General features: G+C 38.3%; 1 protein-coding gene across 2 annotated transcripts in view; it reads left to right on the forward strand.

Moving 5' to 3' along the window:
- The window catches only part of LOC124606936 (ubiquitin carboxyl-terminal hydrolase 10-like), a 138,472-nt gene that overhangs the window by 54,245 nt on the left and 64,009 nt on the right, over positions 1-20,218 (forward strand). For both annotated transcript variants that reach the window (XM_047139051.1, XM_047139052.1), the window contains 4 exons: positions 1,772-1,976; positions 2,714-2,957; positions 6,325-6,429; positions 13,355-13,519. In XM_047139051.1, coding sequence (XP_046995007.1) covers positions 1,772-1,976; positions 2,714-2,957; positions 6,325-6,429; positions 13,355-13,519 — 719 coding nt within the window. The remainder of the gene's footprint in view (positions 1-1,771; positions 1,977-2,713; positions 2,958-6,324; positions 6,430-13,354; positions 13,520-20,218) is intronic.

The raw sequence follows: 20,218 nt of genomic DNA on the forward strand, positions 1-20,218 counted from the left end.
GGTACCCATGTCCTGCCTCAGATTCACGCCACACAAACATTTAAAACATGTTCTCACACATTTGATGTGGACATATTGGGTGCACAGATTCTGTCCTAGGGATGAATGAGACTGATGACAGTAGGTATTTAGTCTCCTGAGACCCCTAAGCAGCAGCCGCTTCTCCAGTTGGCCATGATGTGTTTCTGTGGATGGCTGGCAATGTGGAGATATCTGGAGTTGTTTCACTGTTATTGTTCCATTGACAGCTTGTTTGTCAATTAGATTTTCTGTGACAAATCATGCCTGATCGTTCATTTTCATGCCTGTGACATGAGAACAGAGGGAGCAAAGATTTACATTCAGCTTATCAAATGTTACAGAAACCAACATAGTTTATCATTGCCTGAATTAGTTGCGGTGTCTGCTAGAGTTCTACTTAATTCTGCTTCCATGAAGTGGAGTCTGAAAAGTAGTGCCAAGTGGAAATTCGTTAACAACTTCTGAATTTGAGATTTGAGTTTTGTTCCAGATGTCATGGCACGTGAAAGTCTTATTTTAGATTTGTTGCTGTGACTATAACTTTTAGGATTGCGTCAGTTTCTGTCATTTGTCTTTGCACAGTCAGTTACACAATTTGCTGTCGTAGTGCCATATTTATTTTGTTGGCCTGTTTTGTTGTATGGCATTTTGGGATGCCCCGAACTGTCACCTACATTGTTGTGCCTTGATCATAATTTGGAATCACTTCAGTCACATTTCAGAAAATAGCAAATTCTGTTGCCTTCTACTTCATTTGAATCAGTACTTGTATGTTCTCTAAAGCTGAGACTAAAACTTGTGTATGAATTATGTTTTACATTCTTATACCCAAAGCCATTTGTTTGTGCTGTTACAAAGACTACGAGTAAATCAGAAAGCTACAAAAGAGCCATATTATGTCTGTAGCAGACAGTGTTGTCTGTACCAATAGTTACAGTGCAGTAATGTAACTTTGATTATGGCTGTACCCTGTGTTGTTGCCAAAAGGATTAAGTCTTCTGTAGCTTTGTATCAAGTACTTACCACAGTAAGTGAAAGGCACACTGGCTCATTAATAAAAAATTAATAAATGACTCAAAGTATCTTCCGGAAAGTCCAATTTCATTACCTATATGTGCTCACATACTCTGAGTATGTATGTTGTGGACCAGACTTAATGTCAAAAACAAAACCACTGTAACTTCAACACACTATTTTTTTGTTTCTCGTGGCATTCATGTGACTACAGTGTTACTTCACAGAATATGCAACCAACCTTCAAGATCAACATTAACTTTAAACTAAAATAGACCGAAATTTTGGTTCCATAAATCTGATGCACTCAACTCCAGCTGTGAACGAGAGCTGTGTGTACTTTATGCTATTACACTTAGATTAATGACCTCAAATACATGTTACTTGAGGTTTTCTTCCATTTGGGGTTTGTGTGATCTCATAGTGTATTGAAAATACAATAGTTTTTCACTACTGTCAGAGCAAATCCACTCAGTGGAAATCTGTGCAATATTGCAGTGCGGCATAATCCTTTACTTAGAGGAATCAATAGTGATTCAGAATCGTGTATGTGATTGACCCTCCTACTGAATCTAATACATCATGGTTAATTTTTAAGTGATATTTCATAGTAATTGATTCATTTTTAATTCATTTTTCATATAATAATTATTTTTTAGGCTGCATATAATCAGTGGTGAATATGTAAACTGCATTTCATGTAGTCATTCTATATGTGTGGTTGCATTTCGTTTAGAATTCCTATCACAGTATCAGCTGGATCACCGTGCCATAAGTCTCCAGCCACGTGGTTTGACAAATCGCAGCAATTGGTGCTACATCAATTCAACTCTCCAAGCCCTGTTGGCATGCCCTCCATTTTACAATCTTATGAAGGCACTACCAATACCATCAGCAACAAACAGGATGAGTTCGTCTTCTACACCTATAATTGATAGCATGTGAGTGCACTGAAATACATTTATCAAATTATGTCTGCCATTTGGCTCTGTTTACAATCAAATGACTAAGTTAACGATTAAAGTGACAGAGTCTATACTTCTTGTTATTAAAAGATGCACAATAGATAATGAAAATGAAATTTCAGTTTTAATGTACGATGTGGATGTACTTTTCAGAGAAATATTATTTGTTACAAAGCTGATATTTTCCTGTAAAAACCATAAGAAAATACATGAAGTAATTAGTGATTTATTTTTGGGGGGGGGGGGGGGGGGGAGGGAGATCGTGACCCAGGAAAGAAACTGGTTGCTTAAAATTCTTGAACATTGTGACTGATGGGTTAAAGAAACTCGCTGGTATGCAGCATATAGGATTTGAATTCTGATCTTGTAACAAAGTAATTTTGGGAAGTTGGCTGCCGCACAGTAAATGAGAAATTAAATAGCCTGATGTAAATGAAAATGAAAGAAGGGTTTAAAAGAAGTTACTGTAAACTACAGAATTTGGCATGTTGCTAAGGAAGTGAAAGTATACATATTTCAGTAACTTAATCATTCAATTAAACTAATAATTTTTTTCTCTCTTTTGACATTTTCATAACATACTAAATTAGAGTTATTTCTAATCCAGTGTGAAAAATTGTTTGTATGGGGTATGCGTTTTTGATAACACAAGTAATGTTAAGTGATCCCATAGAAATTTAGATCATGTTTTGATTTGAAGTTTGCATTTGCAGAGTCCAGTTTGTAAATGAGTTCCAACCTATGCCTGTCGCCTCCCGTGTGGGCCGTAAAGAGAAGGCACAACGCAAGGATGATGGTACCATTGAAGTACAAAGTGGCATTGCATTTGAACCAAGCTACATTTATAAGATGTTAAATAGCATTCGAAGTAATACTTTCAAAGTTGAAGGTCGTCAGGAAGATGCAGAAGAATTTTTAAGCTGCCTTCTCAATGCACTGAATGACGAGATGCAGGAGGTTTGATAAAATTTATTATTCATTTTTATAGCAATCAGTTTATGTTAATAAAAATTAATCTCTCACATTTAATTGAATTTTCATTAAGAGTGGCTACAGAGGCAGGAGACTAAGGAAATTATTCCTCCTCCAATGTCAAACAGATGTTTACCTTGTGTTTTATGTCGATTTTACGGGCTTAATGATATGTCCTCATTTGAGTGACATTTAACAACTTTTTTCATGTGTGCTTTGTGTAGCCTGTTGATTAGTTTGTGTTATGATGAAAGAACTGAAGTTTGTGTTACTTCATAATTATTACAACCCACCAAAGTGAGATGGATAAAAATGGAAGTAAAACCACATAGCTTTAATATGAACATCTGGAACACTTATTTATGAGAAAGGGCCTAGAGTAGAGTAAGAATATATGCCTGAATATGTAAAGTAGATATTTGTTTCCAAGGTAAAAGTGCACTTATGTTGTCCAATGTTTTTTCATTGTACGGGTGTTGTTGTTGTTGGTTACAGTTCGCATAGTGAATAATGGGAAGTGAATGTTACCAATCATAGTAAAATGTGGCTAGCCAGTAACTTTGTTAATTTGTAATGCCGAATGCACATAAATATCCTTAACCCTTTCGGGTACATAAGAAAACTAAAGTGCTCTATGGTAACTGGAGGTTTTATAAACAAAATATGTTATTATTTCAAACATTTTTATTTGTACTGCTAAAAAAAAGGTGGGACATATTTGTCCCTGTGGTACTTAAGGACATTTACAGAACACATTACACTTAATACATCGAAAAATTACAGAGGCTGTGTATATGTCGTCTGTTTGATGTGAAATTCTGCAAAACAGTTTCTGCTTGCAGTAAAGCATAAACTAACACCACACTGTTCACAAATATTGTAAGTGCGATTTTCAACACACTTTGAAGCACAATGAACACATCTCTTCCTTATGTCTGATTTTATCATTTTGTGCTCTGGACTCTGGATTGCAACAGGTCTGCAACCTTCTTGATGTTTTCACTACTGTTGATAAATTCCTTTGTCGGCTTGAATAATTTCCAATTAGATTTCTCGCAATGCATTGTCTGAACTCTAGGGATGATAGTGTTGATTTGATTCTTCTGCCAATTGAATATATTACATACGCATTGTTTACACCAATGTCAAGAAGATCAAAGAAAATTCTCAGGTAATACTTAATCTTTGCCTTCCTGCCGATCTTTCTTCTGGTCCATAAGGTCCACCCCTCCCATCCACTTGTTGTACTTTCTTATCATAAGAGGACACTGAACATTGATCTTTTCAGAAGAATCAGACTGATGCCTCTTCACTGTCGTACATGGTATTGGGGAAATAAAATTAGTCAGTAGAAAAACTGGCTTGTTATCCATCCATTTGAGGATTGTCAGACCATTGCTACTGAGACTGTATGAATCACCTCTTTTCATTTCCTTTTCGGGAGGGAATGTCTTTGGGATGTTTTTACGATTGGTGCGCACTGTTCCACATGATCTGATATTTTATAAACCAAGGTGATACTGCAAAGCTATGTAAATTTCACATCCCAGTCTGGATAGTGATTTTGTCTGTTGCAGAACTATTGACTCACCACCAAGCCCTACTTCAGTTTTTTTTTCCTTCCAGTGTATAAATCACACTCAAATAGGTAGCCTGTTTCCGAATCACATGTGCACCACATTTTGAAACCCCATTTGACTGGCTTATTTTTGGCATACTGTCACATAATGTTACGTCCTTTGAATCTGATCATATGCTCATCTACAGATTGAGCCCTAGTTGCACTAAGAGATTCCTGGAAGGTTTTGTTCAAATGGGTAAATACAGGTCTCACTTTGTATGTACAGTCTTCCTTTATTGACTGATCTGCATTGTTGGAAAAATGTAAGTACTTTCGAATCTTTTCAAACTGATGTAGTGGCATAATCTGAGCTATATAAGGAACACCTAAATCGGGTTCAGTTGCCCAGTAGCTTCTAAATGTACGCAAAATAAAGTACCCCATTACCAGGTTCATACCAAGAAATGCCTTGATTTCATCTTCATTTGTGCCGAATGCGTTGCCTGATTGTTCTGCGTACCGAATACTTTCAGGAAGTAATATATCATGCACCAAATCTTTTAGGCCAATATTGGAAGAAAAACTTTCAAATGGCTGTGGCATTTCATGATTTTCACTGACACTAAACAAAAGCACTTCCCAAATTCATGGTTCATGTTATCACTGAACTGTCTTGGTTGGTAAGTTCTGGACCATTTAAATTCTGGTAAATCTGGAAGGGAATCGGGTACCTCAGCATTTGGTTCTTTTACTTCATCTGTATGCCTTCTTTTGCTAGGTGGGCTACGTATTTATTTTTCAGGATCTTCTATAACATGTTCTCTTTCATCTTCCATATCTCCTTCAAGAAAAATTTTATCTTCTTCATTCAGTAACAGATTATCTTCTTCATCACTACTCCAAGCCTCCAAAATCTGCATAACACTTTCATTGGTGATGAAAAATTCTCTTTTTCAGGAGCACATGCCCTAAAAGCAGATTTGAAATTATACCAGTACAAATTTTTTCCACTTATTTAATAAAATGAAAGAACCGAATTTTAAATACCATTCTGCTCCTTTATTTTTTAACTAATAGTAACGATTTCATGAAATTCAAAAACAAGTACACAAATTACCATTGTGGTACATTGGGACAACTATGTCCCAAAGAATGAAATTAAAGATTTCCACTGATGAAATACAGTTATTTTCTAAATGAATGGTCTAAAGTAAAAGAGAAAGTTACTTGAATATACTTTCAAGGTTTGACAGTAAGGCAGAGAACACAATACGCACACAATAAGTGAATAAATTTGTGTGTCTGCTCGAAGTGAGAACCACCAACAATAACCGACGACTAAGTGTAGTTATAGTAATTGTTGCCACCAAAGATGTACAATATTAAAGAAAACAAATATCTCTGCTTCAAGTAGAGCATCTGCAGCACATCAACTGTGATTACAGTCCAATTAGTAAGGTGATTTATATGTGGGACAAGATATTTGTGACTGCCAAGATTATAAATTGCATTGCTACTTGTTTCCCTCACATCAATTTAAAATTGCTATTGGATCCCAACCTAAACAGAACCTCGGAGATAGTGACATTTGGAAGAAATGTCCAAATATTTGTGTCAACTAAGATTATACGATTGGGCCATGACCAAGTATAATGAATTGCGAATTGCAGCATGCAGTGGAAGAACTGCAGATATCATTGGTGCACTTTTGCTGTTTCTAATGGTTTACCAAGTTTGTTCAGTGAGCTAGTCATAATCTTTTCTTTAATTTTGTTGTGCTCTTCCCTTCAGCTTATGAAACTTGTCCAAGACAATTCCCAGACAAACCTGAGCAATGGCGATATTGCAAATGGTGATGCAGGACAAAGTCAAGATGAAGATGAAACAGCATGGAAGGTAAGCCAATGCTGAAAACATTGTGATTTCCAAATACAATACCTAATGTATAATATAACATAAAATATAAAGTTTGTGAAGTGATTGATTGCATCATACTAATTGGTTTTTATCCAAGCTCTATTCATGTTGTTGTGATGAATAGAGCTTGGATAAAATAAATTAATATTATGCAAACAATCAGTTTACAATTGATGGTGTAAAAATAAAGCAGTGAGTAAGAGAACATATAATATAATCAGTGTGTCATAAACTAGAGCTACTAGAACGAAATGGATGGCATTTTTGCAATTAGCAATGCCAAATAACCCAAAATCAGTTCAAAAATTGCAGACATCACAAAAACTTCTTATTCGCCATTGTAGAAAATGCTGGACACAGGACCCCAATTCTAGATTACGGGGTAGTCTATTAGCCAAGTCTTGCATCTTATTTGTCAATAAGGGATGATCTCTAGCAGAAAAGGTTTAATTGCATGGGTGGAATAAGGATGGAAAAGGATTGGTTGTGAAACTGAATACCATTTGGTGAGTGAGGGTAGGATTGTTGACTGATGTCCCTCATTATAAGGCACAACATGGTAAACAAAAGTGCTGCCACTGAATTTTTTAAAGCATTGCTGATATAAGGTGATAAGGAAAGCATAAAGTCATTTACTTATTTGTGTGGTGACTGTTTTGTTGTTGTTGTTACATGAAGCAGTGGTATCTGTTTCTGGAATACATGGGCAGGTTCTTGTGTCTGTAAAAGCTTTGCTAAGGTTGTCAACATTGAGAGAAATCTTATGTCCCTGTAGATAAAGGACACCTTGAAATATTAACAGATGACTGCTTTAGAAGTTGAGGTATTGAGGGGGGGATTGTTTGTAAGAGTAGAGATTTCTGTTGTAGTCATCAGAGAAGAGACAGACATCCAGGAAGGTAGCTTTCTGACTGGAAGAGGACCATGTGGAGCAGATTTTTGGAATTCGTAAAAGGTCCTACTTCATATTACTGTGTAAATGTGCCAGTAAGTTAGAGTTATAACAGTCCATTCAACAAAGGAAAATTGGTCGCAGTGGTAGGGGTGTGTGTGATGAAAAACATACTAAAAATCGTGACCAGCAGAGTTCTAGCCTTTAAAAGTCAATTTTTTGTTTTCCTTGAATATCTCAAACTATGACTTTTAATGAAAATGTTTGCCAGTACAAAATGAAACTGCATTAAATAACCTAAAAAAGTCTTATTCATTTTTTCTCTAGGACTAATGGTTTCTACATTGCAAGGGATGTAAAAAATTGCAGACTGTAAAAAATATTGTATTAACAGTATAAAATTGATGTTTGTTGTTAAATGAAGTGGATTAAGAACAAATATGAAACGTGTACCACATTTTAGTGCCATATAACTATTACGTGATGAATAGTGTTCCGGGGGTGTGACTGAGAGGAGAGTGAGTAAGTGTTCGTGGGGGGATGGAAATTGTTCATTTATAGTTGCTGGAATAATTGGAAAGAATAGCTGAAAGAAATTTAAAAGGTAATTTATGAATATGTGCAGAATGCAGGGTGAACTTCAACTGATGCCAATATCAGCAGACCTTCAATATCAATGCTTTCAAGGTCAGTGTTCATAATTTGTGTTATGCACTGCTTCACATTAATTCCATTGAGTGCAGTCTTGATTGTGACAACGTCGATGCAGGATTGCTCCTCCACTGTTCGCACAAATTACTCCTGTCTGCCTTGAACCTCTTGATGCAGGATCTCAGCAGTGAGCAAAATGACGAACAGATAAGGGTGGACTTCTTCAATGTGTGAATAAATTTTGCTTTTCTAATAACTTTTTAGAACACTTTTAATGTATGGTTGAAATACACATTTTTTAACAAAGCTGGTACGACGGATCCAAACATACATCCATACCCTACCACTTACCAAAACAAAAAGGTGAAGATACAGGGATTAATAAATTGAAGATAGTATTTCTTATTTTGTTTCATACAGATGTATCAAAACGTTATTCTTGCCACAAAACAACTCACTAATTTATCTTTGTCGGTGTCTATAACCCATTCAATTTACATATAGCTTACACATAAGAAAAGAAAAGAACGAAAAAATAATATGATTCAGTGCAAGAGGGTGAGAGGGGCAGGGGGAAGAGGAGATGCTTGAGGAAAGGCAAGTCACCAGTTTGTGGTCATGCACATTCCTCCTCCATAGGTGTGCAAACAGAAGAGTAGAGGATTGTCCACTCCTCCTACCCCACATCACAAGAAGTGACAACAGGGTATGCCACAAAGTTGTACTGGTTCTTTCGCAGCTCGCCTCGTGAGTCACTGGTGATGCAGGTGCCAACACTCCTGGGACGGGATTGGGGGGGGGGGGGGTGTTATTTTCCACAATGTGTGTGAAAATTACATTGAATAGAGGTAAGAGGTGCTAAGTGGAGCTGTAATGCTAACACAAGAAAAGAGTATGAACAGAACTGTTGTAAATCTGCACACTGTTCTGTAATGCTGGAAAGGAAATTTATTTTTAGTCGTCCTGTACGGCCGTTGTAGCATTCTTCGAACCACCCTGAGCCCTGTAATCTTTTTTCAGTCTTCTGACTGATTTTACCTCTCCAGCATTTCCTAGCTGTTGCAGTCATGAGAGTAGTCAAAATAACTTCACTGAGCTCATTTTTGTTTTTTCAGGTTATTGAGTGAGTACTTATTTGCAGTCGTTACGTGAGCTATTGTGCAAAAAAAGCTTCGCAGCTGGAGCTGTCAGCTGTCTACCACACTGAAGAGCCTGTTCCAATTGTAACATGCTTGTGAAATTTGTTTGCGGTGTTGGTTTCATTGTCTCCATTATCAATGGATGGAATACTTTTCACAACATTAGGGGTATGAAATGCATTATCCCAGACTCTACTCTCCCAACATCTGAAGAGACCCAGAGGCTTAAATTCGCTTGCTCTGTAACAGCAGTAGGTCACCCAGGTGTTACGGGGCTTCAAATATATCAACATATGTCAGGCAATATATTACAGTGGATTACTGTTCTAGATTTGAACATTATCAGTCCTCTTCCACCAGACATTGACACCCATCTTGCAATGTAGTACGCGGATAGACTCAGTGCAGCCCACCCTGCAAGTGCCAGCAATTCCTGAATTGAATATATTTATGCTGTTCACCAGTTACACAGTTACTAATGAGAGAATTGCAGGAATTTTCCATTCATTCATTTACAACCCAGTGACTACAACACTGTTACATTACTTAACAATATGCTGTCAATGACAGACAGCAGCAAGATGCCACATTTACGAAACTGTTTCCTTTCCCCTCAACACTAAATCACTGACATAACACTTACAAATTAAGCACTTCTCAGCCATTGTTTATAGGAACGTTTTTCATCGAAGTTAACTTAACAATAGGTAGTAGTAAGTACTCACTCAATAAACAAAAAATAAATCCATAATATAAAAACAAGCTCAGTGAATTTATTTTGTCTATTTACATAAGAGAAATGGACAGGAAATATTAGGGAGGTATAGACTGTATGTAAATTGAAAATGGTCTGTTGTTGTGCTGGGGAAGTTGCCTTTCCCAGAAGAATTCTATTGTTGCTGGACAGGATTACTAGAGAATCAATTTTCCCAATAGTAACATAGAACAATCTGAAGATATATACTTAGACACTGTCCATATGCTTTTTCTGCATTAGTTTCATATCTCCATGTAGCAACTTCCATATGCATGTGTTGCACACTGCGTCGCCAATGATTTGTAAGGCGAGCTGTGAAAGGCCGGTATAAGTTTGTGAGATACCGTGCTGTGGCCTTATGTGACACAGTGGGGTGGAGAATGTCTGGAATCACCAGTGTTGGTTCTTCAAATCGTAGACCTATGAAGGAGGGAAGTGCATGACCACAATCTGCCCAGCTGCCTTCTTTCCTGATGCATCTATACACCCCCCCCCCCCCCCCCCCCCCAAAAAAAAAAAAAAAAAAAAAAAATCCCCTCCAGTCATTTACTGCTGTGGACACAATGTGTCCTTTAATATGGTTCTACAGGACTTAGATGTGGTACAAACATTTAATATTGATTCCTAACCCATTTCATTTAACAGTAAAAATCAGTTTCATACAATTAAAAATCTATTTTTAATAATTTGCAGTGTTTCCATCCTCTGAAATGCGTAAACTACCATTCTTAGAGGGAAAATGGCTAGGACCAGGAAATTTAATGCAGTTTAACAAATAACCCCCCCCCCCCCCCCCTTTCCAGTCTGCCTCTTTTGGACTTGGCTTACTGGGCTGTAAGAGCTAGTCATTGGTGTACTCTCCAACTAATCACAGTGATGCCCTGTGAGACCACTGTCCACTGTACTCTGCAAAAAAGGGGGGGGGGGGGGGGGAGAACAAAAAGGAAAAAAAAGTCACAATCACTTTTCTGGAGTTTGCTGGCCGCCTAATGGGCGACTCCGCAGGTGGCGGGTAGGAGAAAGCTCAACAGATATGATGGGCACTGAGGAAATAAAATTCTCTGGATGGACCAAAATCAGCACTGCTGCCTTGTACTAGGTAGAGGAATCTACAAAGGCTAAGGGAGGAACACCCATATAGAAAAAGACCCGGTCCTCCAGGTTGGGGGTTGTACGCAGGGCTAATAACCCAGCTACGGGAAACTCCAATATTACGAATATCTCACACATGCCTCGGATGAAAAATGGACCCCAAATTATGATGACCTTGCAGTGGAAATCAAACATGAGAGTTGGAACATGGAATGTACAGAGTATGTTTAAAACAGGATCCTTCCGAAAACTTTGCAAACAACTAGACATTAACAATGTAGCAATAGCAGCAATACAGGAAAAACAACTGTTAGATCCGAATATACAGGATATGGATAAGTACACAATATTCAGCAGTGGTAAAGAAAATGGTTATAACGAATTTGGAATTGCCTTCTGTGTACTAAATGATCTTCTACCTTCAGTAATAAAGTTTGAAGCCATTGATGAAAGACTATGCTATCTTAGAATCAGGTCCAAGTGGTTCAACTTGTCACTAATAAACTGTCATGCACCAGTTAATGACAAAGATGATGTAATAAAGGATAACTTCTATGAAAACTTATCAGACCTGTGAAACAAACTACCAAAACTTGGTATCAAGATAGTATTAGGCAATAGGGAAAGAGGATATTTTCAGACCAGCTATTGGAAAAGAAAATGTGCAAGAGGAAAGAAATGACAATGCCATTCGGCTGATAAATTTCACTGCATCAACAAATATGATCATTAGCAGTACTACCTTCCCTCATAAAAGAATACATAAAGAAACATGGTACTCATGTGATAAGAAAACAGCAAATCAGATTGATCATGTTCTCATAGATAGCAAACATATAAAAACAATTAATGACGTATGATCCTTACAAGGAGCTGAAATGGGGTCAGATCATAATTTAGTAATAAGCACAATGAAAATCAAGCTAAAGGCAGCACCAAAAGTGAAATCTAGACTGGAAAACATGAACAGATTTGATTTGCAAAATGTGATAGGGACAGAAGGAATAATGAAGTACAAAGATCTTTTTAAAATGTGTTGTGTTTTGTAAAGTTCCATTTCCTAAAGTGCCGGGAAGCTCTACACCGGAGTATAAAAACTTTTTACAGTTCAAAGGATTGATAAGTTTCATATCTTCAAGGGAAAGTATACTGTTGCTTAACATGGAAAAAATGTACTTTCATTTGGGGTATTGTCAGATGAGAAAAGCTGTATTTTAACAGGGAAAAATCCACAGAATTTTTTTTTTTTCTTGTCCACTTATACACCCTGAATAAGTTCTCTCTTTATTTTGGTTGTATCAGTGATGCTATCATCAGATATCTGACATAATGAAAGCCCAGACTGTGTGAGGAGATTTTATACTTTCCTGTCCATAGACCCAAATAAAAATGAATGTCTTACCATGCCTTTGCCAGAGGTGGCCCGTTCATCAGATTGCAGTAACAAGGCTGCATCCCACTTTATATCAATATATTGTGATACATGTTTAAGGCAGTGTGATTATACTCCGTGAATTCTGCAATTTCATATGTATTGTGACATGGTAAATGCTTTCACATTGTGCAAGGATGGATGTAAAGATGAAGGGGAATATGTTGACTATGAACTTCGGGCTCTAAACAGTGCAATTATTAGTTCTTTAACCCACTGTACTTGTACTGTACCGTTTAGATGATCAGGTCACATGATAATGGTGTTAGATACATTCTGACAACACCATATGATAGACAATCATATATGGATGCACAAAGAAAACCACTGAAGCACATAACACCCTCCAAAAGCCTTGCAAATCGTTGAAGGTACCTGTGTACTTACAGCATGAGAGCCTTATGAGTGAGTTAACGAGTTTAATGGAATATTACTTTGAATTCTATCAATGATTTTATTAGAAGGAACCTCTTTTAGACAACTGGAATATGCCAAATGTGCTGTGCATCTTATAACTCCATTAAATTAATATATCCATGTAACAGTGGTTTTAATTGATGTTACAGTTCCCATAAGTTTATTCCAAATCAGCTTTTTTAACTGCATGTTTCCAATTCTTTCTTGTGCAAAATGTCAATGTAAAATGATTGATAATTTCTTAATGGAGGATCAAGCTGAACTTTTGAACATATCATTGTCATTATTCTGTTTGTGTATCACTAACGTTACACATTAGTATGCTGTAAAGCTAAACAGTGGAAGATGCAGGTCCATGATTTTCTAATTAAAAAAGGTAGCCAGTTGAGTTGTAAGTTTGTTAGTAACTTGTATGCGATTTATTAATAAATGCAAACAGCGTATGTGATTTTTGTATTAATGTGAAGTGTGGATTTGACTGCTCCATCTGTCCTCAGATATTCTTTCTGTTAAATCTTCCATAGGAAATGGGTCCAAAGAATAGAGGCTCCATCACTCGCCGCGCTGACTTTGGACGAACTCCCATCTCGGATATATTCAGAGGACAGCTCCGCTCTCGTGTTCAGCGTGCTGGGGATGAGTTCACAGATAACGTTCAACCATTCTTTACCCTACAGCTTGACATAGAGGTAATTGTTGTGTTCTTTTTCCTTGCTTGTAGTTGAAGTAACAAGAATTTGATGTGTCTATTCAAAAACTGTTTCCTGTTAATATGTTAAATTAATGAAGAGTTGCATGATGTAAATGATTGCTCATGGCATAACATACATGTAGTACTCCATATCCCAACTTAACAAAATTCTGTTTCTTTGTGTATGATGTAGATTATTGCGTCTTAGGTAATTGAAAATTGTAAAGGTCACAGGAGTCTTGGGTTTCAGAAACTTATTTGCTCTGTGATATCCATGTTGTATAAATGAAATATCGCTAGCCACAACTGATGAGAAAAACAAATTGTGGGAATGATTTGATAGAAGGAAATGTGATCAAGAAAGTTAAAATGGTAGACTGTGGAGTGACAACAATATAACGGAAAGATAGATTGCTACTTACTGTAAAGGTGACGTACTGAGATGCAGATGGGCACAACAAAAAGATACTTTCAGATAAAGCTTTCAGTCAGAACCTTCTTCAGAAAAGCACACACACACACACACACACACACACACACACACACACACACACACACACACACATTCATTCCATTCACACAAGCAAGCACACACACAGCTGCCATCTGTGGTAGCTTGATCCGAAATGCAACTTTCACATAGAATGGAAGTAGCAATCTGTAGGGGGTGAGGAAGGGGAATGGTTAGCAGCTTATGGGTGGTGGTGGGGTGGCAGGGGGGGGGGGGGAGCACTGTCTGGCAGTGTGTGCAGGGAGTAGATGCCAACAGGTGCAGCTTCAAGAGCCATTGGGCAAAGAGGTGGTGAGGTTCAGCAGCTTGTTGCACCACGGGGTAGCCTACTTTGCTGTTGGCCATAGTTTGGTGTTGGCCAAGCATCCAGGTGGACAATTGGTTGGTAATCATACCAGTATAAAAAGTTGTGCAATGATAGCAGCTGACTTGACATATGACATGGCTGCTTTCACAGTTGTCCCAGCCTTTGATGGGGTAGGGTAAGCCTGTGACGGGGGAATAGGAAGTGCTGGGTGGGTGGATTGGGCAGGTCTTGCACCTGGGTCACTCACATGAATATGATCCCAGTGGCAAGGGTTTGGTAATGGGAGTGGCATAGGGATGGACGAGAATGTGCTTCTTGGGGGGGGGGGGGGGTGAGAGGATTGGGTAAGCGTGGGGAAATGGCAGGGAAGATTTGGTAAGACGCTCAGCATACTGGGCAAGGGAGTTCTTGTCACCACAGACACGCTGTCCCCTGGTGACCAGGCTGTAAGGGAGGGATTTATTTGGTGCGGAAGGGATGACAGCTGTCGAAATGTGAATGCTGTTGGTGGGCTTAAAGTTGACAGAGGTTTGAATGGAGTCATTGGGGGGGGGGGGGGGGCAGTAGTCAACATCTAGGAAGGTGACATGCTAGGTTTAGGAGGAACAGGTGAATCTGTTGGGAGAGCAGGTGTTGTAGTTGTGAAGGAATGAAGATAGGGTGTCTTGTTCCAGAGTCCAGATCATGAAGATATCATCAATGAACCTGGACCAGACAAGGGGTTTGGCATTTTGAGAGGCTAGGAAGGTATCCTCTAGACAGCCGATAAAACAGGTTAGGATAGGAGGGTGTCCTGGTTGTGCTGCAGATTTGTTTGTATACCTTCCCTTCAAAGGAGAAGCAGTTGAGAATTAGGATAGAGCAAGTAAGGTGAATGAGGTAGAGGATTTGGAGTGTGGAGGACATTTGGAATGGTAGTGTTCGGTTGTGGTAAGACCATGGACAAGAGGGATGTTGGTGTATTGGGAAGTAGCATCAGCAGTGATGTGTAGGATCCCAGAAGGTAAAGTGGTGGGCATAGTGGTGAGTTGGTGAAGGAAGTAGTTGCTATTTTTGATGTGGGAGGCTAGATTATGGGCAGTTAGTTGGAGGTGTTGCTTAGTGAGTGGCAAAATTCTTTCAGTGGGGACACAATAACCAGCTGCAATGGGGTGTCCAGGATTGTTGGGCTTTTGGATTTTGTGGAATGTATGAAAGGTGAATATGCAAAGGATGAGGAGGCAAATGGATTCAAGGGCAAGGTTCTAGGAAGTGCTAAGGCTTTAAGCAGGGATTGGAGGTTATGTTGGACTCCAGGGGTATCATTCTGGCAGAGTTTATAGGAGGTGGTGTCAGATAATTGGTAGAATATCACCGATGGATGCTGATTTGAACTGGGAGAGGCAGGGTTCAGTGTTGGTATTAGGTTGGCTTTGGTATGAGGGATTGGTGGCAAAGAAGTGTTCCCATTGCAGGGACCAGGAGAAGGAGAGTAGCTCTTTGACGAGTCCAACATGATTAAATTTGGGTGCAGGGCTGAAGATGAGGCATTTGGATAGGACTGAAATGTATGTGGAACTGAGGGGCTTGGTGGAAAGATTAACAACAGTTTTATGGGAATGTTTTGACACTGGATTTAATTGAATGTTGGTAGGGAGTTTTGGGGATGTGACAAGTTGAAAAGGTCAGTTAGGCATGGTCTGGGTGCTACGAGGGGTTGGCAAGGAGGAACACTGTGGATAGTGTAGGCTTTGGATAGTGGTGCCCCAAGATGGCAGTAGGATGTCAGCAGGTTGAATAACTTACTGAAGTGATGCCTGGAATACTGGTCCAGGTGCTTGGGATAGCAGGTGCAGGAGAGCAAGGGATTCAATTTCAGAGAAGTGGTGTATGTAGCAGGGATTCCACAGTAGCAGTATCTTGTGGAGGGAACATAGGTAGTTCCAGGATGCCTGTGCTGTGGGGATGATGATCCGCAGTATCTGGTTAGTGAGGGACAGGGATTGGCAGAATCTGAGAAGGTGAGGAGGGGACAGAGTCCATGGGTTAGGCAGCATTTAAGAAGCAGGGTATGAGACTGGGAATTGGCCAAAGAAAGGTATTATTTTCTACACTGTGACAGAAAGGTGGAGCAGGGATCCATTGTGGCAGGGATGGTGTAGGCGATAAAATAATGATGTGGAAGTGGGCAAATGGTATTAGATGGTTGTGATGGGAACTGGATAACATTTTTCTGTTACGCAGTTCCCTTCACAACCATCTAGTACATAAGGACATGCAAAAACACACACTGATATGTAAAACGCAAGTCCATAAAACTAGACAAAAATTTGCACAAATAAGTTAAAAACCTACAGGAACATGGGAGAAAAGGAAGGGGTGAGGTATGTGAGTATGTGTGTTGGGATAAGGGAAGAGGGTGGAAAGGGGATCAGTTAGGTTCACAAGTTCATGTGGCAGTAAAATATTTGAGAATGAGGGAGGAAGTGTGATCAATATGAATAAATATAATTATCAGTGGAAATAATTTGGGGTTTCAGATGTTGCATCAGCAATCCAAGCGGTCACGTAGCCATGTATTGTGTGCTGAGATTGTTGATCAGTGTGGCTCAGAAGCATTGATTTGATGCTCAGTAATTAACAAAGATAGATTTGACACTGAATGATTAACAAAGATAGGAACTCGTTCTAAAGAGTATTCTGGTAAAAAGCATTTCTGTAATTAATGTTTTTTTGCAGTCTGATGCATAGTTGTAGGAGGAAAAGATTAATAACTAAAATTACTCATGTAATTCAGGAAAGTCCTGGGTGGAATACAAACAATGGAAGGAGGTAAAGAAACCACTCTCTCTATAGTCAGTGTCCTCCTCCTGAACTAACAGTAATAATTAGTAGAAAAAAATTGTAAAATCGCACATATGGCATAATTCTTGCTTACAGCGCAGTCCGATTAGGCCGCAGTGCCTAGTCACTGTAGCCCAGTCTGTGTGCATTTTGTTTTGTCTGTATGGTCAGAGGAAGGACATTTTCAAAATTTAAGGGGCAATTTTAGTCTAATTTATCACACTTTCGATGCCTGAACTATATAGTGAGTGAATTTAAATTAATTCAATTATTTTTTCATACTGTTATAAGTTTTGTTGTACTTTAATACATTGTGATGTATTTTGAGCAAGTTCAGTTCATCACTGCATCATATAGATGCTATTGAGACAATTTTAGTAGTAGCTGTACAAAACATACAATCTATTCATAACAGCCATGTAACTACACTTGGCCACAATGACTACCATTAATTATATTCACTGAAATGAAGAGAGTGGGGGATCAGTGGGGATGAAGTTCAAGATGATAGATTGACATGAAACATTAATGAAAAAAAGTCAGAGATGTTGGACATGCAGTCTTATGAATATGTTGTGACAAATGAAAATTTTTGTCACACAGGTACTCAAACCCCAATTTCATGCTTTTCAGCAAAAACATGAAGTTGTAATTTAGCTCCCAGTTTATCACAAATTCTGAATTGTCACAATCTGTTCATTGTGTAATGAGTTGTTACATTCATTGTTTGTATGCCAATCAGATGCTTGTAATGCCAAGTTTAGTTACATTTTAAGTGGTACTTTGAGAATTTCTGTATTACGCTATTCCATTCAATGCCGAAATTTATTTGCACAAGATGCAAACAGTACAATGTCATCCTCAATTTGATGTTAATGCAGATATGTGCCATTCCTTCCTCATTTTGTTCACTCAGGATTGCAGAGTGTAATTTATGATGATATATAGAGACATGAAAACTTTATGTATACAAGGTCTATTCAAAAAATTCTGAAACAGTTTTTTTTTTTTTTTTTTTTTTTTTTTTTTTTTTTTTTTTTTTTTTTTTACGCTTACCATTCAATCTTGTGTATAGTCTCCTTCGAAATATTCTCCTCTATGATTGATACATTGCTCCCAATGCCGTTACCTCTTCTGGTAGCACTCTTGCTATGCCTCTTGCTGGATTGCATGAAGTGCTGTAAACGAATTTTCTTTTATCTTGTCTGCAAATCTTCGTCCTTTCAACGGAGTATTCAACTTTGGAAATAAAAAACAAAGTTCCACTGGGGCCAGATCAGGAGAGTATGGAGGATGAGGCAGCACAGTGATTTCGTTTTGTGTACAGTAGTCACACGCACCAACAGAGATGAATGTGTATGTATGGTATCGTGATGCAAGAGCTATGGATTGTCTTGCCATGTTTCAGGCCGTTTGTGCCTCACATTTTCTTGTAGGTGTTGCACCATGCCCGGATAGTACCATCGATTAACAGTTTGTCGCTGTGGCTCAAAATCATGATGAAGTAATTCTTCAGAGTCAAAGAAAACTGTCAGCATTACTCTTGACATTTGAATTGAGCTGACACGCTTGTTTTGGTGTTGGAGAACATTTCCTAACCCATTGTGAAGATGGAACCTCAGTCTCAGTGTCACCATAGACTCATGTCTCATCACCATTTATGATTCTCTTAAGGCACATCTCGTTCTCTTTTGTGTGGTCCATAAGCTCTTCAGATTTCGAGGCGAAGGTCTTTCTGGTCTTGACTAATGAGCAATGGGATGAACTTGGGGGCAGCATGATGCATTCCATGATGCTCCGTCAGGATTTCCTGACGTGATTCAACTGAAATATTGAATTATTCTGCAATCTCTCAGACAGCCAGTCTTCAATTGTCACACACACAATTTCATTGACGTTCCTGACATTGAACGTCATTGGTAGACGTCAAAGAGTGTTCTGAACTAGGGTCACCTTCAACTTCCATCCGGCCATTGTTAAAAACTGTGAGAACCATTTGTAACACAGAGTACAGCTACAGCAGTCATCACCGTAGGCCCCCTCCATCATTTAGTGTGTGCCTGTAAAGATTTTCATGAGTTTCATACAAAATTTAATGTGGACGCATTGCACCTCTAACTGTGCCATCTTGAAATTCTCAAACAGTGCAATGCAACGTTCTACTGGATACAGCACTGAACAATAACTAACAGCCATACAATAATGAAATTTCAGCAGTTACACATTAAACATAGGCATGTGTAGGGGTGCCAACCAAATTTTGCCCCGACACACCATTGGCACAAAATTTGGAATGTTCTGCAATTTTTTGAACAGATCCTGTGGAATGTACACAATACATAATTGAAAGTTCTTATAAAATGTGGCAGTTTCTCTGTTCCTGTGTAAAAATGTCATAAATCTGATGGCAGCAGTTTACTAATGTGATAACTGATTGTAATTTAATGTTGAAATTGTATCTTGATTTTTTTTCTCAATGCTGAGATTGTATATAACCTTAAAAATTTGCTTGCTGTGTAATGAACTGAAACACTAGATATGATATGTGATGAATATACCTTCTTCTAAAGAACTCCGTCCCAGTAACACCTTAAGGCACTGATGTCTGACACATTTGCACAGCTAATAATATAAAATCTTACATGTTTCGCAGAGACCATTAATTTACTGCATCAACTAAGCTATGAATTTTTGTACTTAATTACAAAAACCACCCACTAGGGCTCTTTTACCTTTGTAACATGTAAATCAACTTCTTGCCTTCTTGGTTTGCTTTTAACAGTTTATCATGACAGAGGATATGTGATGCCAGATAGACATCGTAGTTGTCATGTGTGACATCTAGATTAATTTAAATCATGCTGCATGAGTAGTACAATAGTTTCTTATGGAAACACTTGAGTTCGCTCTACCACCATACAATAATATTACTGCACAACCTAGACATGGTTTACAATAGATAATAAAAATAATAATGAGCAGATATTGAAGTGCTGATTTTCAGTGTTCTGTTTTACAACTAAAAACCCGTGCCATAAACAAAAGTCCTATAGCTG

This window comes from Schistocerca americana, chromosome 3 (genome assembly GCF_021461395.2).
Source record: "Schistocerca americana isolate TAMUIC-IGC-003095 chromosome 3, iqSchAmer2.1, whole genome shotgun sequence".
Classification (NCBI taxonomy): Eukaryota; Metazoa; Arthropoda; class Insecta; order Orthoptera; family Acrididae; genus Schistocerca; species Schistocerca americana.